This window comes from Nuphar pumila, chromosome 4 (assembly GCF_984573655.1).
Source record: "Nuphar pumila chromosome 4, dmNupPumi1.hap1.1, whole genome shotgun sequence".
Taxonomy (NCBI): domain Eukaryota; kingdom Viridiplantae; phylum Streptophyta; class Magnoliopsida; order Nymphaeales; family Nymphaeaceae; genus Nuphar; species Nuphar pumila.
Window position 1 is genome coordinate 37042293 of NC_143252.1, and position 15346 is coordinate 37057638.

Genomic DNA, 15346 nt, shown 5'->3' on the forward strand with positions numbered 1-15346 from the left:
TCTATGTGCCACTTGTGTGGCATCTTAAGGCTGTGTAGTAAGTCCGCCTAGGCCTCACCCTAAGGTCAAATAACCTCAAGAAATTTAGATGATCGGATGATACCCTTAGGCTCTAAAGACCTCCCTTAAGGTTTGTATAGAGAGGCATTGAGCACTTTGTCATTAAGGGGTGCAGACTTCAGTGCACAACAAGTGAGCAGCAATAGTAAGTCGTGCATCACACGCATGCCCAGGCATAGCAAGAGTGAGTCCAGCGCACTGTGCTAAACTTTATTTGTCACCAGCCAAAAGCGGAGCACATGCGTGTGCAGAGCGGTGGGGCTTATGGTGATGTGCACATTGCTAAATAGAAAGCCTATGCCTTGGCTATGGCTTGCGGCGGTGGCACGAGACAATGCTATACTGCTCTTAAGCAGCTCAACAAGCAAGCCTAAAGTGTGCACGCTACTTTTCAAGCACATATGCTCAACTCCATGCTCTATGCCACAGGAGTTTCTTCGGCCAACCGCGGCCATGTTCCATGCTTCATGGGTGCTACGTCACCCGTGACCCATCTCAACTTTAAGTCTGTAAACAAAACACTTTCATGCAGAATTCATGTGCCACGATCGAGTATTCTCTTGCACAATCATGTGTGGAAAACACGTTCGTAAAATTAGATCGCAGAAAGGAGCAACTTCATCTGAAGGTGCTACGCTAGTGCCCGTGCGGGTTTGCCAGAACTTCTGGGCCGCGCATCTCCTTGCACGTTGAGAATTACTGAGCCAAGATCGAAATTTCGTCGACACATTCATATGTGATGAAAACCTCGGTGCGGTCATTTCAGAGAAATATGAAGTCTATGTTCGAGAATTTCATTGAGAACAAAAGTAGTGTGTTTTTAAGGGATATTAGGGTTCCTCCTATTGGCGTAGGAGGTCATCGCCCATAACACCTATATAGGGGACCTTCCTCTTGACTTGCATTGGTGCACAACCGTGCAGTCTAGAGGGGGCAACCTCTATATCTCATGAGTAGCACATCGGAGTACACAAAGGTGCTTACGAGTATGCAAATTCTTTATGAGCATCTGCAGGCATGCGCGGGGCTCGCTCTAGCCACCCGCCTTGCTGCCCAACCTCGCACCCTTGTGAGGAGTTTGATGAGTGCATGTCGAGCGACGGTGATTCATCTTAGCTAGGTAGTTTCACTATGTTAAACTAGTAACTGGTTTAGACTGGGGGTCAAAAGGTCTTCTCCATCGTAGCGAGGGTTTTCCGCAGGGCGCATGTTGCGCTACGTGGAGCTCGTAGGTGCCAAAATGCAGTATACCCCTCATTCAGTGTGTCTTTGAAACTTGATGTTTACTCTAAGGTTTGTGATGCTTATTCGAACGCGTAGTTGGCTATATCAACCCTCAATTGCTTGTGTGCTCGTCATAGGAAGGCGACACACACGTCTCTTATAGGCTTGAAGGCTCTTCACACTGACAATTGGCATTGCCTTACTCTATTGACCCGTTCAACTATGTCGCTTCTGATATTCCATTGTGCTAAGCGTGCATGAGATATGTACTACTTTGATCTCGCTTCCGCTAGGCTTACGTAGCTCCTCGCTTAAGGCAAGTTGTGTGTTGCACGGCCCATACAACCTATCAATCTCCCTCTCTGTGTGAGTAAGGAAGACACAAAATAAAAAAGGTCATAACATTACGCAGACACTGCATGCACAGTAACAACACCCAGCACACATGCCTACATGTGTTCAGTTTTGAGCTAACAACTTGTAACTTGTGCTCAGGCCAAACCATATGTGCGTTTTGACTGTTTTTTGGATATGTTGGATGATTGTTTAAGGACCTGTGTCCAGATATGGCTCTAAAGTGAGCTCTATAAGTGAGGCTTACACGTTTGAATCCAGCCTTATAACCTAGCTTTAGAGCTAAACACACACACCTCGCCCAACCTTGTATTTGCTATTTCTTTGTGGTTTGTGTGGTTGAGTGAGTCTGGACTTCCTTAAGAGTATACCTCGTGCACCAAGAAGCGAGCACGAAGGTCAGAAAGTCCATAGGCCATTTGGCTTAGTCTTGGTTGACAAGACTATTTTAGGCTCCAAGGAAGCCCTGTTCCTCAAAAGCAAGATGTGGGCTAGTTACTGGGCAACTAGCTCCTACTTTTGTCTCGTAAACTCTCTTACTTGTCGTTGCATGCAAACCCTGTACATCAAGCAGAAGCAAGATGCTTGCAAGTCAATCAGAATCACAGATCTAACCCCATAGCATGCAATTGAAGGGGGTTGGCAGCTTGAATTTAACCATGTGGTAACTCACCACCACGGTGGTTAACTATATGATCAACGAGGTCTTGTGTCATGTTGAAAGCTAAGGATCCAATCATGCTGGTGCATGGAGGCTGCCATTATTTTATCAAGGTTGAGGCATGTGAGGTTGAGTGGTCGTGTTCTCGACCTTGAGTTTTACCTTGCACGGAGGTGAGCCTGTTATTAAGCAACCCGGTTGCCAGTGAGGGTTTTCCTTTGTCATAAAAAAAAATGCGGAAACCGGTAACCCATGTACCACCTCACAATATCATGGCCCATGAGGAGCTTTTAAGATTTAAATTGTTATAGACCATGCAAAGATTTCGCATCAATACCCAACATTCATTGTCAATGAGGCTTAAATATCATAAAAATGATCAGGTTGGTAGCTCATGTTGGTCGAGCATGTTTCCTATCTGGATATAAATTCATAATTTTCATGAATCCAAACACTAGTAGACTTTGTGTAAAACTTGTAAACTCCTATGTATTGTGCATCCCAAATAATAAAGAAGAATGCTCAATATGGTGATGGATGTAAGCAATTCTTACCGAACCATGTAAAATCTTTATTTTTGTGTGTTTTTTTTTTTGTATTTGTTTCTTCAATTCATCGGTATGTCGAAGCTTCCTTCTTTAAGGAAAGAATGAGAGCGATGTCAGCATAAGGTTTGATGGCAAGGACTTCGATTTCTAGAAAATGCAAATTGAAAACTATCAGTATCAGAAGAAGTTGCGTGAGTCTCTTCTTAGAATCAAACTATCAAGAATGAGAAGACCATGATTGGTCTAATGACGGTGCTCTCAAACATGTACGAAAAATCATATGCATCGAATAATGTATTTCTAATGAACTGTTTGTTTAATCTTGTTTAATCTGAAGATGGCTTAAGGTGCCTCTATCACCAATCATATCAACAAATTTAATATCATTACGAGTCAGTTTAGTTTGGTTGATATTAACTTTGAAGATAAAGTTGAGGCATTAATTCGTGAATCAAAAAATTTAGCAAATGTTTTGATCAAGACAATTACTACAGAGAAGACAACCTCAGTTAACCTTCATGGGCAGTAGTTGGAAGCATCCCAATGAGATTTTAGAATGTATGAAGAGAAAAGACATAAGGTGTGGTTGATAAAAGAAAATCAGTCTCCAAGTAAGAGATTGTTGGAGTATAGAGCCTATTTTTTATTTGGATATAAATCCATAATTAAGGAGGAATTCTCCTTTGTATAATGCATCCCAATCAATAAAAAAAGAAAGCTCAATGTAGTCACGAACGTAAGTAATTCTTGTCGAACCACGTAAAATCGTATGTAACTTTTTTCTCCTTTTGTTTTGTCGTGCTTGTTTCTTCAATCCATCGGTAGGTCGAAGCTTCGTTCTCTAACAACTTCGTTCACAATAAAGATTGTGAACACTGCCAAACATCCAATGGATACAACTATACAAGTTTAGAGATCCAACCAGCTATGTACAAAACTCTCGCACTCTCCATCAACAAGAGCCTAAGCGATAGCAGACTAACATCCATGAAATTCCAACTTTAGAGATAGAGAACGAACAGTTTAAGCCAACAAACTGCCAACCGTGTCAGAGATCGCAACCATGTGGAAGAGCAACAGTAGAAAGACCAGCAGCTGATGAGCGCATGGGCGAAAAAGATGTCAAATGCTAGTACTTAATCCTTAGCCCTTGGTGCACCACCACCAATAAATCCTTAGCCAGATAGGCCATAGGACAAAGGACACTGGTTATAAAGTAGATCACCAAACAAAGCTCGATCATCCATGTGACTGATAGTGCTAAGCCATATCTGCAATCAGCAGCACCACCGCCACCACCCACACCAACTCTGAATGAAAAGCACCATTAACTTGAATCAGTTTTTTCCAAGTAGGTCCAGCCTAGACCAACATCCTTTTGAAATCAACTCAATTGAAGGAGACTGTAGTCCATTCTGCGCCTCTTCCAATCCATCACTCCAATCCCCATCAACAATGACTTTACAAAAGCATTTGACACGATATGTAGCAGACAAAGGTCCCCCCCATAAAAATATCAAGAACAAAACAAAAACCGATGCAGAGTGTTCCTCCAAAACCTGTATAAAAATCCAAGCGGCATGATATCACTGGAATCTGGATCTTCCACCACCGTCTATGTAAGAATATATGGTACGCAAGCAGAGTGGCAATTCACATCAACACCCTACGTATGAAACCAAAAGGGCTTTGAAACAAACTTTCCACCAACACGTAAGGGAATCACATAGGGGCATACAGATGTAGCACCAGAACCAGAAATGAGATACTTCTCCCATAACGCATACACAGCCTAAGATATTGCTTAATGTATCTACACATTAAGTATAAGAACTCGATCAAAACCTTCTTCAATTCACACTGATGAGAAAGGAGGCTCCATTTCAAATTTACAAGGAGTAATTATAATTGCTTAATATGTTAGAACGGGGTCTACCCGGGAAAAACATCAAGCATTGGCCAGAAAGAAAGGCAGGTTGGCTAATCATATAAGACCAAAGAAACCATGTACCCAACCCTCTGACAGCATTGCAAGAGAAACCTAACAAAGACAGAAACAGACTACCGTTTGATTATAAGACCTAAGAAACCATGTACCCGACCTCCCTGTCAGCACTGCAAAAGAAAGCTCACACTGGCAGACATTGCAGCGTTATATCTCAGGATCAACCCTCTTCAGATAGAAGAAAGAGATGGAAAGAAACCCCATTATCTGGAATCACTCTGTGGGCACTCGTCCCCACACAAAATAACAGAAACCAAATCACCTCACAGTTGGAGATAGATTGGATCCTTCCTCTTCGTCCTCCCTTTCTCTCTGAAATTCCACCCTTTCTTTCCATGACCAACTTGGGATTGTTCATGCTTGGTCGAGTGGGTAGCAAGTATCTTCGCCGCCTGTGTTCCACAAGAAATGAGCGTAATTCCCGGCGTAGAAAGTGTTACCAGGGTCTACAGCAATGGCTTCCAAGAACGTCTCTTCGGCGGCGGTTATATCCTTGCGAACCAGCCACAGGAAATTCGCGTAGCGGCTGAGAGCTTCCGCATCCGGCGGTTGCGCTCGTGCGGCTCTCTGAAAGTACTCATCCGCTCTGCACATCAACAAGAAACAAGAATTTAAGAACCACAATTGACACATGAACATAACACAATTGAGCAATTGAAGAAAACAGAGTAAAAATAATCAAGACTTGGAGGCATACAGAGTTAGCTTTAAACATGAAGGAGAAAAGAAATAAGACTCAATGAATCCTAACCAGTATAGACACGATGGTGGTGATATGATCAAAACCAATGAAAAACAGACGATTCCCAAAATCAAATGAACTATAATGTAATCAAATATCAATAGGCTCGAAATGGATTCCAGGCAGCTAGAGTAGTGTAGTTGGAAGAAGGAAATTGGATGCTCACCTATCGTGGTCATGGACGACGAGGTAGAGAAACTGAGCGTAATTGGAGAGTAACAGAGGATTGTGGGGATCCTGCTCGATGGCAATCTGATACATGAGCTGCGTGCGGAAGTAGGCCGCGGGATCGTCAGGCTCGATCTCGGCGGCCACCGGAGCGACGAGCGCCCGGACCGTCTCGTGGTCCAAAGCTTCCCCTCTGGAAGCGGCCTGCATCCTCGCGGCCTCCTCCACGATCGAACCCCATGCCGCCCACTCGTCCTCCTTCGACGCTGTTTCCCGCCCCGACGTCGTCGTCGGATTGCCGCCTATCGACGAGAACGACGATGCATCGAACAGGAGCTCCCGCTCGACGTGGCCCTCCCCGCCATCGGTCCCGCCGGCCACAGGCGGTGATTTCCCCAATCCGCCGCCGGAGCCTCCACCCACCGAGAGCGTCTTCGCCGCAGAGGATGAGAAAGCCTTGAGGTAGAAATTGGGGTTCTTGTGCTCGGCGGCAGGAGTGACGATGGAGACGGCGGCCGAGGCAGCCAGAAGAAACGGTGGGGAGGAGGCCAAAGCGGTGTTTTGGCCCATGGAGTAGACGGTGAAGTTGGCGAGGAGGATCATCACGTAGACCATGAGGGTGGGCGTGCAGGAGAAGACCTGCTGGAAGAGCCAAACGAAGGAGGCGTGAACCTCCCTCTGAACGTTCACCACGATCCCCCGGAGGTCTTCGTAGAAGAGGAGCTGCCGAATCTGCAGAGTGTAGATCTGTAGCTCCCTGATCATGAAGACCATGGAGGAGAAGGCCTTCTTCACCGAGCAGTACCCCGACTCCTCGCCCGCTCCTCCCTGCTGCTTCTGGCTCTCCTTCTTGATCATCCTCAGAGACAAGGGCATCTCGACGCTCCCGGCCTTCCTCTCCATGCTCGCCGCGACGGCGATCTCCTTCGTCCGGGGCCAGTCCCGCGGCCGGAACTCCATCCACGGCGGCATCTGGGGAGCGGGGTTTGGGGATTCCTCTGCGCACCTGATCCCCGATTCAGGGGAGACGGACTCCGCCCGCGCGCCGCCGGAGAGGTCGAAATCGAAGGCCAATTCCTGAAGGGTCTTCATGAAATCCTCCTCGGAGAAGCTCTCGAGGCCCGCACTGCACGTCCTCCGTAGCGGTTTGCTCTGGTTCCTGGGTTTATCGCACGACCGGGATCTGAACAGCCTCGCCGGAGCCCCGAACAGAGATGACCGGCACACCAGGCCGGAGCTTTCCCCCCCGGGCCGCCTTTTGGAAGAAGATGAGGAAGAGGGGGAGGAGGAGGAAGAAGAAGAAGAAGGGGACCTCCCCCTCTGCTCGAACAAGGCGATTGCAGAGGCGAACGTCTGAGAGCAGCAAGCGTGGCGAAAATGAAACTGGGTCGTCGTTGCGATCTTCATCTCCATCTCTTTTCTCTCTCCTTCTTCAAAAGTTTGAACTCTTTTTCCCTTCTTTCTCTTCAGAATCCTCGCGTGAATCTACAGCAAAAAAGATGAGTTCCCCCACCTTTACGTTCCTCGCCAAAAAGAGAACTCTTCTTTGCCTACAAAGAAACGACCACGTTAGCACCTACTCCAGGAAAAAAGGAGATCTAATTCCAAAAGAAACGAAATCTTTCTCTACTACAAAAACTCGAAAAACCCATCGTAGAACTTCAATACTCAATAGTTCCCAGCAAATATCTTTCTCTATCACAAAAACTCGAAAAACCTTCAATCATTTCCAGCAAGAATTCGGAAAGACACGAACTTTAATGAACAACAAGCACACCATGGTTTAGTGAAAAAAAAAAAAAAACCATTTTGAGTTTTCTCGCTAGAGACACAAGAAAGAGAAGGCCGGCCGGAACTCACAGGAAATTCGTCAGAATCCGGCGAGGTTTGCGCGTCACGTCCTTCCCTGAGTGGCAGTAGAAGAGTCAGACCTTCGTCCCACTACACCTCCCCACCCTCCCCTCCGCTTTTATACCTGTCCGTCTCCATGAGAGGGGAGGCCTATACGTATGCAGATCGTATGTATACCTCGTTTGGGGAGTGAGTCCAAGGACGGGATCGAAAATCCGATTCGTCGATTGTCCCATATTTTCCACACCGTCATCAAAATGTATATATATATTTTTTGTCAAAATGACTGCTTTCAAGCTTTTTTTATTGCGACACGTAACGTTCTAGAAGCGCCACCTAGTACGGCCACAGATTCAGCTGTATCGGCCGATACCGACAACTGATTCGTTCTGTATCGGCATGTGACACGTGTTAAAATCATTAAAATAAATGTAAAATCATATTAACAAATTATTTTTTATATTTTTTTTATAATTATTAAAAAATAGCCGATTCGGGCCTGCAGCCTATCGAATTTTCGCCCCAGCGATACTGATAACATTGGTCTGGACCATAGTTATTTAACAGAAGTTTTTTTGAAAGGAAGAAAAACTTTGAGAAACTCTTTTTTTGTTAAGCTGGGGCTAGTTAATGTGCACTTTGTGACAAATATGGAGAGATTTATAAAAATCTCGCCTATATATTGCGAGAAATTGCTTGAAAGTTCAGTAATTTCTTGCGAGATTTTCAAACCGTGAAAACTATTGCGATATTTATATTTTTAAAAGATATTTATCATAAAAACCCTCAAAATTTTTATTTTTAAATGTGTTTGATTTATATTTTTATAAAATTTATTTTTTTAATTTACTTTTTGTTCTTGAGATTTTGCCAAAAAATGCCAAAATCTTTCAAATTTTTTGCCTTCCCAGAATTTGCTGTTTTTAACTTTTGTCACTATGGTATCATTGGGTTTTAATTAAATTGATTCCCTCTGGCTTCCTTGATGTTTTCTTCTTGCTTCTTTATCACTTTTCATGTTTTGTTTTGTTTTTTAACTTTTTACCGTGTTTCATATTAAAAATAAAATAATTTTTTATAACAAGTTTACATGTTGGTTTTGCATGATTTTATATTTGTCATCATATCATTTTTTATTTGTTTTTGCATGTGGTTCATATTGCTTTCAATGAGTTTTTTTTTTTTTTTTTCATTTTTCATGCATTTGAATAATGGCTTCACATATTAAATATTTTTTTACAACAAGTTTACAATGGAGAACCAATCGTTGGAAAAAAAAAACCGTCCAAATACTAAGTACGTGGGTTCAGTTCAGATTGAAATTAAATAAAGAAAATATAAAAAAGCATGAAATATATAACATGATGAATAATTTTGAGATAAATCATGATTATAAGAAATAAGCAAGATTTTGAACTTGGGATTTTTACCAATATTTCTATGGCATATGAATTTTCTATGAATAAAAAGATTAAATAAATGTTAAACATATGCACACATAAAAATCATGATATTATGATAATATTACTTTTTAAAATTAATTTCCTTGAGATTTTCTTCAAAAGTATCCTCGCGCTTTTTAGATATATATATTGCCAACAATAATAAATTGAAAATGTCTTCTTTTAAAAAAATCAAAATGTCTAAAAAATTTGTGCCAAGGTTCTAGAATGACGTTCTACAAATACCATAATCCCCTTGGTTCGATGGAGGATCAAGTGCAATGCGATTAGTGTGCTGCTGCATCTGATCACACACAATCTTTGAGGTATGTCCTGTCAGCCGTGGGATCCAACAACATATGGTGCCTGATAAGATGCAGCAGCAAGTGGGTGATCAGATGCAGCAATACACTTGAAGTGTACAATCACATTGCATCTCTCTCAATTTCTAAAGCAGCTCGTACAAGCCAAGCATAGTCAATCTTGGTCTGTTCTTAGTCAACCTGTCAGGAAAACATTTAGGCCCTGTTTGGAAACTAGTAGCTGGGATGGGAAGTGGCATTTCAGGAAGTGGCTGCTGCAGCAACTGTCAATTCCATGCTTTAGTGTAAATACAATTAAGGGTGGCAAAATCTGACACAACCCGCTTCTTAGCTGGGTTCGGGTTTGGCTTAAATGGGTTCGTGTCGTAAACGGGTCGACCCTCCTAACCAGTTTATTAAACGGGTCGGGTTCGTGTTAGGGGTATGCCAACCCACCAACCCGGCTTACCCGTTTAATAAATGGGTTAGGTGGCCGGGTCAACCCGTTTACTTGAACCCGACCCCGACCTGCCCGCCAACCCGTTTACCCATTTATTCGTACCCGACCCACCAACCCGACCGCCAACCCGTTTACCCAAACCCGACCCACCAACCGATTTACCCGACCAATTTATTAAACGGGTTAACTGTGTCTGGTCAGGTTACCCGTTTAATAAATGGGTCAGGTTCGTGTTTGCCACAGCCGACCTGTTTAATAAATGGGTCAGGTTCATGCTGAGGTATGCTGACCCGTCGACCCGACCCTATTGCCACCCCTAAATACAATGTCACTTCTAATCTCGAATGCATTAACTCCCATCCCAGCTATTTCCAAACAGCCACCAGGTGTTTGTTTGACCAACTTTTTGTCAAATGGCATTAACTCCTATCCCCAGTTCTTAGATTTCAAACAGGCCCTTGCTTACGACCATTTGATGAAGTGAGCACATGCCTCATATTCTAGGGCCTGGTGGAGCCCAGGCTTGATCCATAGTAGTGTAACTCAGCTCTCAACTATTTAACGTTTTTCACCATTAGGGCTGGCCCAAACCTCCCAAGTTGCATGTTGTCAGTATCCATGCGTATTGGACTGTTATAAGTATCGTATCACCAGAAAATTGATATGGTACTGACCTGAATCGGTTATTTTTTAATAAATGTAAAAAATAACTTTAAAGTAATTTTTAAATATTCTTTTAATATTTTCAATGGTTTTGACAGGTGTCACACTCTGATTGACACGTGATATTTGTCAGCCGATTCGATTCGATTCGAAACGATACACTTGAGTATGGCCGATACACCTGAATTGTTGGCCAAAGAAACAGGTCCGATTCCGATACTGACAACATTGGGCCAAACCCTCTTTTCCTATTCTTCATATGCCATATTAGAAAAAAAAAAAAACTAAGTAAAAAGGGTTTTCTTCTTCGTGGTTTCCTGTTTATAAGAATATGTGACGGGTGACCATTGGACGGCCCAAATCAAGAGAAAGGGGGACCCAACTTGCGTTTGTTTGGACATGAGGAACCGAAGTGGACGTCAAGTACACGACAAATTCCTGGGGAACATCGACGGTGGCCATGGGCCCCAGCCAAATATTATGGACGGCCCAGATGGATGATACCCTTACCCTAGTCAATTTTAATAACTGTAAACAATAAAAGTTTTGATAATTATACGGTCACTCTGCGTAGAATAATTATTGTTTGTTTGTTATCTCATAATCCCACCAACTTTTTGTTTTTGTACTTGGGGCATTGTCATTTGTCAGAAGCCTAATCAAACACGAACCAGTTTGGCTTTGAGTTAAAGTGGCATCTTCATAAATGTTTTCTATAATTAATGGTACTGCGAACTTCTGTTGCTTATCAGCTTCGGAGTAAACTTCATGATTTTACACCACAATGCCTTGGGGGCATCACTAGTCAATTTTACCAATTGATCTTTGTAAATCTGTCTCATGGCTACTACTTCCATTCCATAGACAGGAAGATATGACCATTTTATAAAGTTTTCCAATATGTCTAATATATTAGCAAAAAATGTGTCTCGTATCCTTGAGCCAAGGTAGAAGCCAACACGGATCCCATCATTTTTCATTTGAAATAAGATGGGTTTCATCATACATTCAATCTTAGGCATCCAATCAATGACTAGATGGTTGTTATGGATGTCTAGGATTGAATGTATGATGAAACTCATCCTATTTCAAATGATGGGATCCGTTTCCAGGTAAAAGCTAGGTGTATCCTTAGTGAGCAATGAAGACTTTGGGTTTTACGGCAATGAGCTTGAATATAGTAGAGCAAGGTGGTTTCTCTTGGCAGTTAAGTTAAGAAAAAAAAAAGCTTTATTGTTAAATCATTTTTATAGGAGTTTAAAATTTGATTATGAAGCAAACCTTCTAGAGTTGTGTCTTTTCAGTGCCTTATAGTATAGGACGGACAGGACGCTTATCATCTTAATACCATACACGACAAAGCTATGTCACACGGACTCAGTTAAGGAGGTGCCGCACCCGAGTCGACACGTCCCGACATAAGTGCAAACACGGGTACGACTTCGGACACGGCCCGGACTCGGTCAACGTCGAGTCGGACTCGGTCAACGAGTCAAGGCCGAGTCCATCCTTGTTTTGGACTCGGTCAACATTGACCGAGTCTAATTTTGTCTATTTTTAGGGTGAAAAACAAAAAAAAAAGATTTTTTATATTTTTTTTAAAATATATATATAGCATGAGTATTAAACATAAGCCCCAGATAAAAAAAAATCCGGGGGGCGGTGCCCCCATGGACCCCTGACCGCGCAGCGGGACCCGAGCTGAGGGGAGCCCCCGGACCCCCCTTTCTGGGGGGCAAAAGTACAATTTGCAAAGTTTATAAAAACACTCATGCTGGTGCCAAACTTTAGAGGACAATATACATATATATGCACACAGGATTATATATATATATATATATATATATATATATATATAGCCGAGTCCCCGTGTCGCACCCGCACCCATGTGACATAGCGACAAAGGGATTTCAGTCACTTGATTGGTTAGACTCATTAATGGTTGATCTCTCTTGGACCATATATGTCTGAATTCTTTAATGGATGAATGAAATGCTTTCTCTTTCCTTCAAAATATATATATATATATATATACCATACACGACAAAGAGATTTGCTATTAAGAAAACCATATAGATTATCTATTAATTAAGATCTTAATTAATATTAAGATTTGTTCAAATTGAATGCAACGTAAAACTCAAATGAGGTTAGCTTTTTTTGTGGTTTTCAGTGCCCACAATTTTTAAAAAGAGGAAAAAAAGATCTACAAGGTGAGAGAAAATATTTTCATTTGTTCCCTCCTGCAAAAAGAGATGGGAAAAAGGAAAGGTCATGCTGATCTAGTCTTTGGATTGGGATTTTCGTCTAGACTCGATTGTTGGTATTTGGGTTCGGAGCCAACAGTGGCGACGCGAGCAGTGAAGGCTTCACGTGGTTTAGGGTGACAGGGACTCGTAGGCCTTTGGCCAACCTAAGGGTACTCCTTATCCCCTCATCTACTGCATCAGCACATGCCCTCTCTACACTCTTTCTTCTTAATTTTCCTCTACACCCTTCTTCTCCATGCTGTCTTCTTATCTATATTGAAGAATTAATGGATTAATAAATGACAAGGACAAAAACATTCTCCTCATTGTTTAAATTCTTCATGAGCATTAGAGAAACATTCTGCTCATAGTTATCGATTCTCACAAAGTCAGCATGCTTGTAATATGCATGTTTTTTGGAGAGGGTGGTGTATGTTACCCCTGGAACACGGGGCCGCGTGTTCAGGGGTCCGAATGAGTGCCACGTGGCACTCATTCGGCTGGTTGTGTACGGAGGAAGGAATATTGCAAAACCCAAGATCTTCCTCCGTACATAACCAGCCGAATGAGTGCCATGTGGCACTCATTCGGACCCCTGAACACGCGGCCCCATGTTCAGGGGGTAACATACAACCTGCTCGGTATTTTTTGTGTAGGGCTAAGAGGCACACAAGCCGCTCATGGCTCGGTTCATAAAGAGCTCGTTCTAACTTGCAAAATAGGCTCGACGGGCCAAGCATGAACAAGGGGTGTTCGGCTCAGCTGATCCCCTTGTATATTCTTATTAACCAGTAATAATTGATATCACGCAGTGTATATGGTTGAAGTGTAATTGGATTGTAAGCAATAAGTTCAGGGTTGAAATCCTATTGCTTACAGCTTTGAAATAATGTATTTATTTCGCAAATAAGCCAGTTTCAGCTTTGCACAGTAGGTTTAGAGTACAAACTTTATTAGTTTCAATTTTGAAAATTGTATTTCTTTTGCAAACAACCTAGCTCAAGCTTGGTTCATTTAATTTGGGCTCGCAATGAATTTAAGCTTAGCTTAGCTCGCCCCAAGAATGAACCAAGCTTGAAGACCCTCTATTCGGTTCATTCGACTCGTTTACTAGGCCTGTCTATGGGCAATGGAAAGGAATAGGATCTACATAAAGATCAAGTGATGTGTGGCACCAGCCACAGATAATGGAAGGCTATCCAGGACAGGTGCATAAACTTTTGGTGAAATATACACTACTGATGTTGATATATATACATTTTATTATTCTAATCACAAAGTTCCCCATCTAAGCAGGTAATCTCCGGGTAGGGTCAACAATACTCAAGCCCTCAGGGAGCCCACTACGTACTGATGTTGATTTTAATCTTGTAGATACATCAAACATTTTTAATATATATTTAGGGGCATGGAGGCTGATTTTAATCTTATAGATACATCACAAAGTTAGAAGTGAGGGTTAAAAGAAATGTTTGAAGCATGAAACGCTTAAGAAGCATAGGCAAAGGCAAATGAAAACCCACAATGGGTAAGTAGGAAATGACATAAAAAGTCTGTTTTTTTTTTAGGAAGAATTTTTTTTTGAGGAAGAGACATAAAAGTTTGTTAAAACCTGTAAGTTTTTAAAAATAAATCATTGTTTATATATGTGGATTTTATAATCAAAGCATAAATTTAGTAAAAAAAAGCTCAATTCTTTTTTTAAAAAAAAAGAAAGATTCAATATGTGAAAGTTCATTTTCATGATAGAGCTAAGCTTTTCATTTTTCAGAATATGGAGCCTCTCGTAAAGCTACTAAATCATCCCCATCTTGCCTTTCAAAAAAAAAAAAACTACTAAATCATAAAAATCATGTAGTTTCGCGCTTCAAGGTGAGCTTATGAGGTCTTGCAAAAATTCTGATAAATATGTGCTAAATACAAACAAAACTCCTTTGCAAATAAGTAGAATTTTGAACTTGAAGAGACCATCATGTGGTATATATATGGAGCTTACATCAATGCAGATGTAGGAAAACACTGAAGAATTTTCAAACCTAGGTTGGTCCAGCCCATTCTTGACAAGTATGTACGCTAGTTGCAGTCTGGCTTACCCTTTGATATTGGGACACCTATGTCACACGGATACTCCATTTTGTCTCCCGTTCCGTATCCCTCTATATACAAGTCGTACTGAGAACTTGGTAAAAATGGCTGTATCCCCCGTATCCTCTGCCGTATCCATGTGACAGTGGGACACTGACCAACAAAACCAAAGGTAAGTGGGAAGCTTATACACACGATGCACTCACTCAACCTCAATATTCATTTGCACATGCAATTCAGCAACTTTTGGAAAATGATCTCCTAAAAGTGTCCCTTTTTTCCTTTTCTCCTGCACTTGGTTTTGCTCATACACAAGCATAGAATCATCAGCAATCCCCAGTTGCCCAACTTCCTAAAAGAATAAATGGGTTTGCAGATTGAAGAAGTTTTGGTCTCTTGGCAATCCCCAAGTATAAGCCACATCTTAAACAAAGCGCCCAAGGAACCCCACCATAAGTTTCATAAAGTTAACCAACCGGGGCTCCCCTTGTCTGGTCGGAGCAGCTAGTGCACGTCACCTTGTGTTGAGACG

General features: G+C 42.1%; 1 protein-coding gene across 1 annotated transcript; it reads right to left on the bottom strand.

The window, feature by feature from the left end:
- Positions 1-3672: 3672 nt before the first annotated feature.
- Positions 3673-7725, bottom strand: LOC149840014 (uncharacterized). Its single transcript, XM_090002975.1, has 3 exons — positions 7623-7725; positions 5761-7312; positions 3673-5438 (listed from the first exon to the last, which is right to left on the bottom strand). Exons 2-3 carry the CDS (start codon positions 7173-7175, stop codon positions 5207-5209), a joined length of 1647 nt encoding a protein of 548 aa, XP_089859101.1. The 5' UTR covers positions 7176-7312; positions 7623-7725; the 3' UTR covers positions 3673-5206.
- Between the last annotated feature and the right edge of the window lie 7621 nt (positions 7726-15346).

Coding starts and splice junctions, on each gene's coding strand:
- LOC149840014 (XM_090002975.1), bottom strand. CDS start 7,175: ATGGAGATGAAGATCGCAACGACGACCCAGTTTCATTTTCGCCACGCT. Junction 5,439..5,760: donor GTCGTCCATGACCACGATAG/GTGAGCATCCAA, acceptor GTTGATGTGCAG/AGCGGATGAGTACTTTCAGA.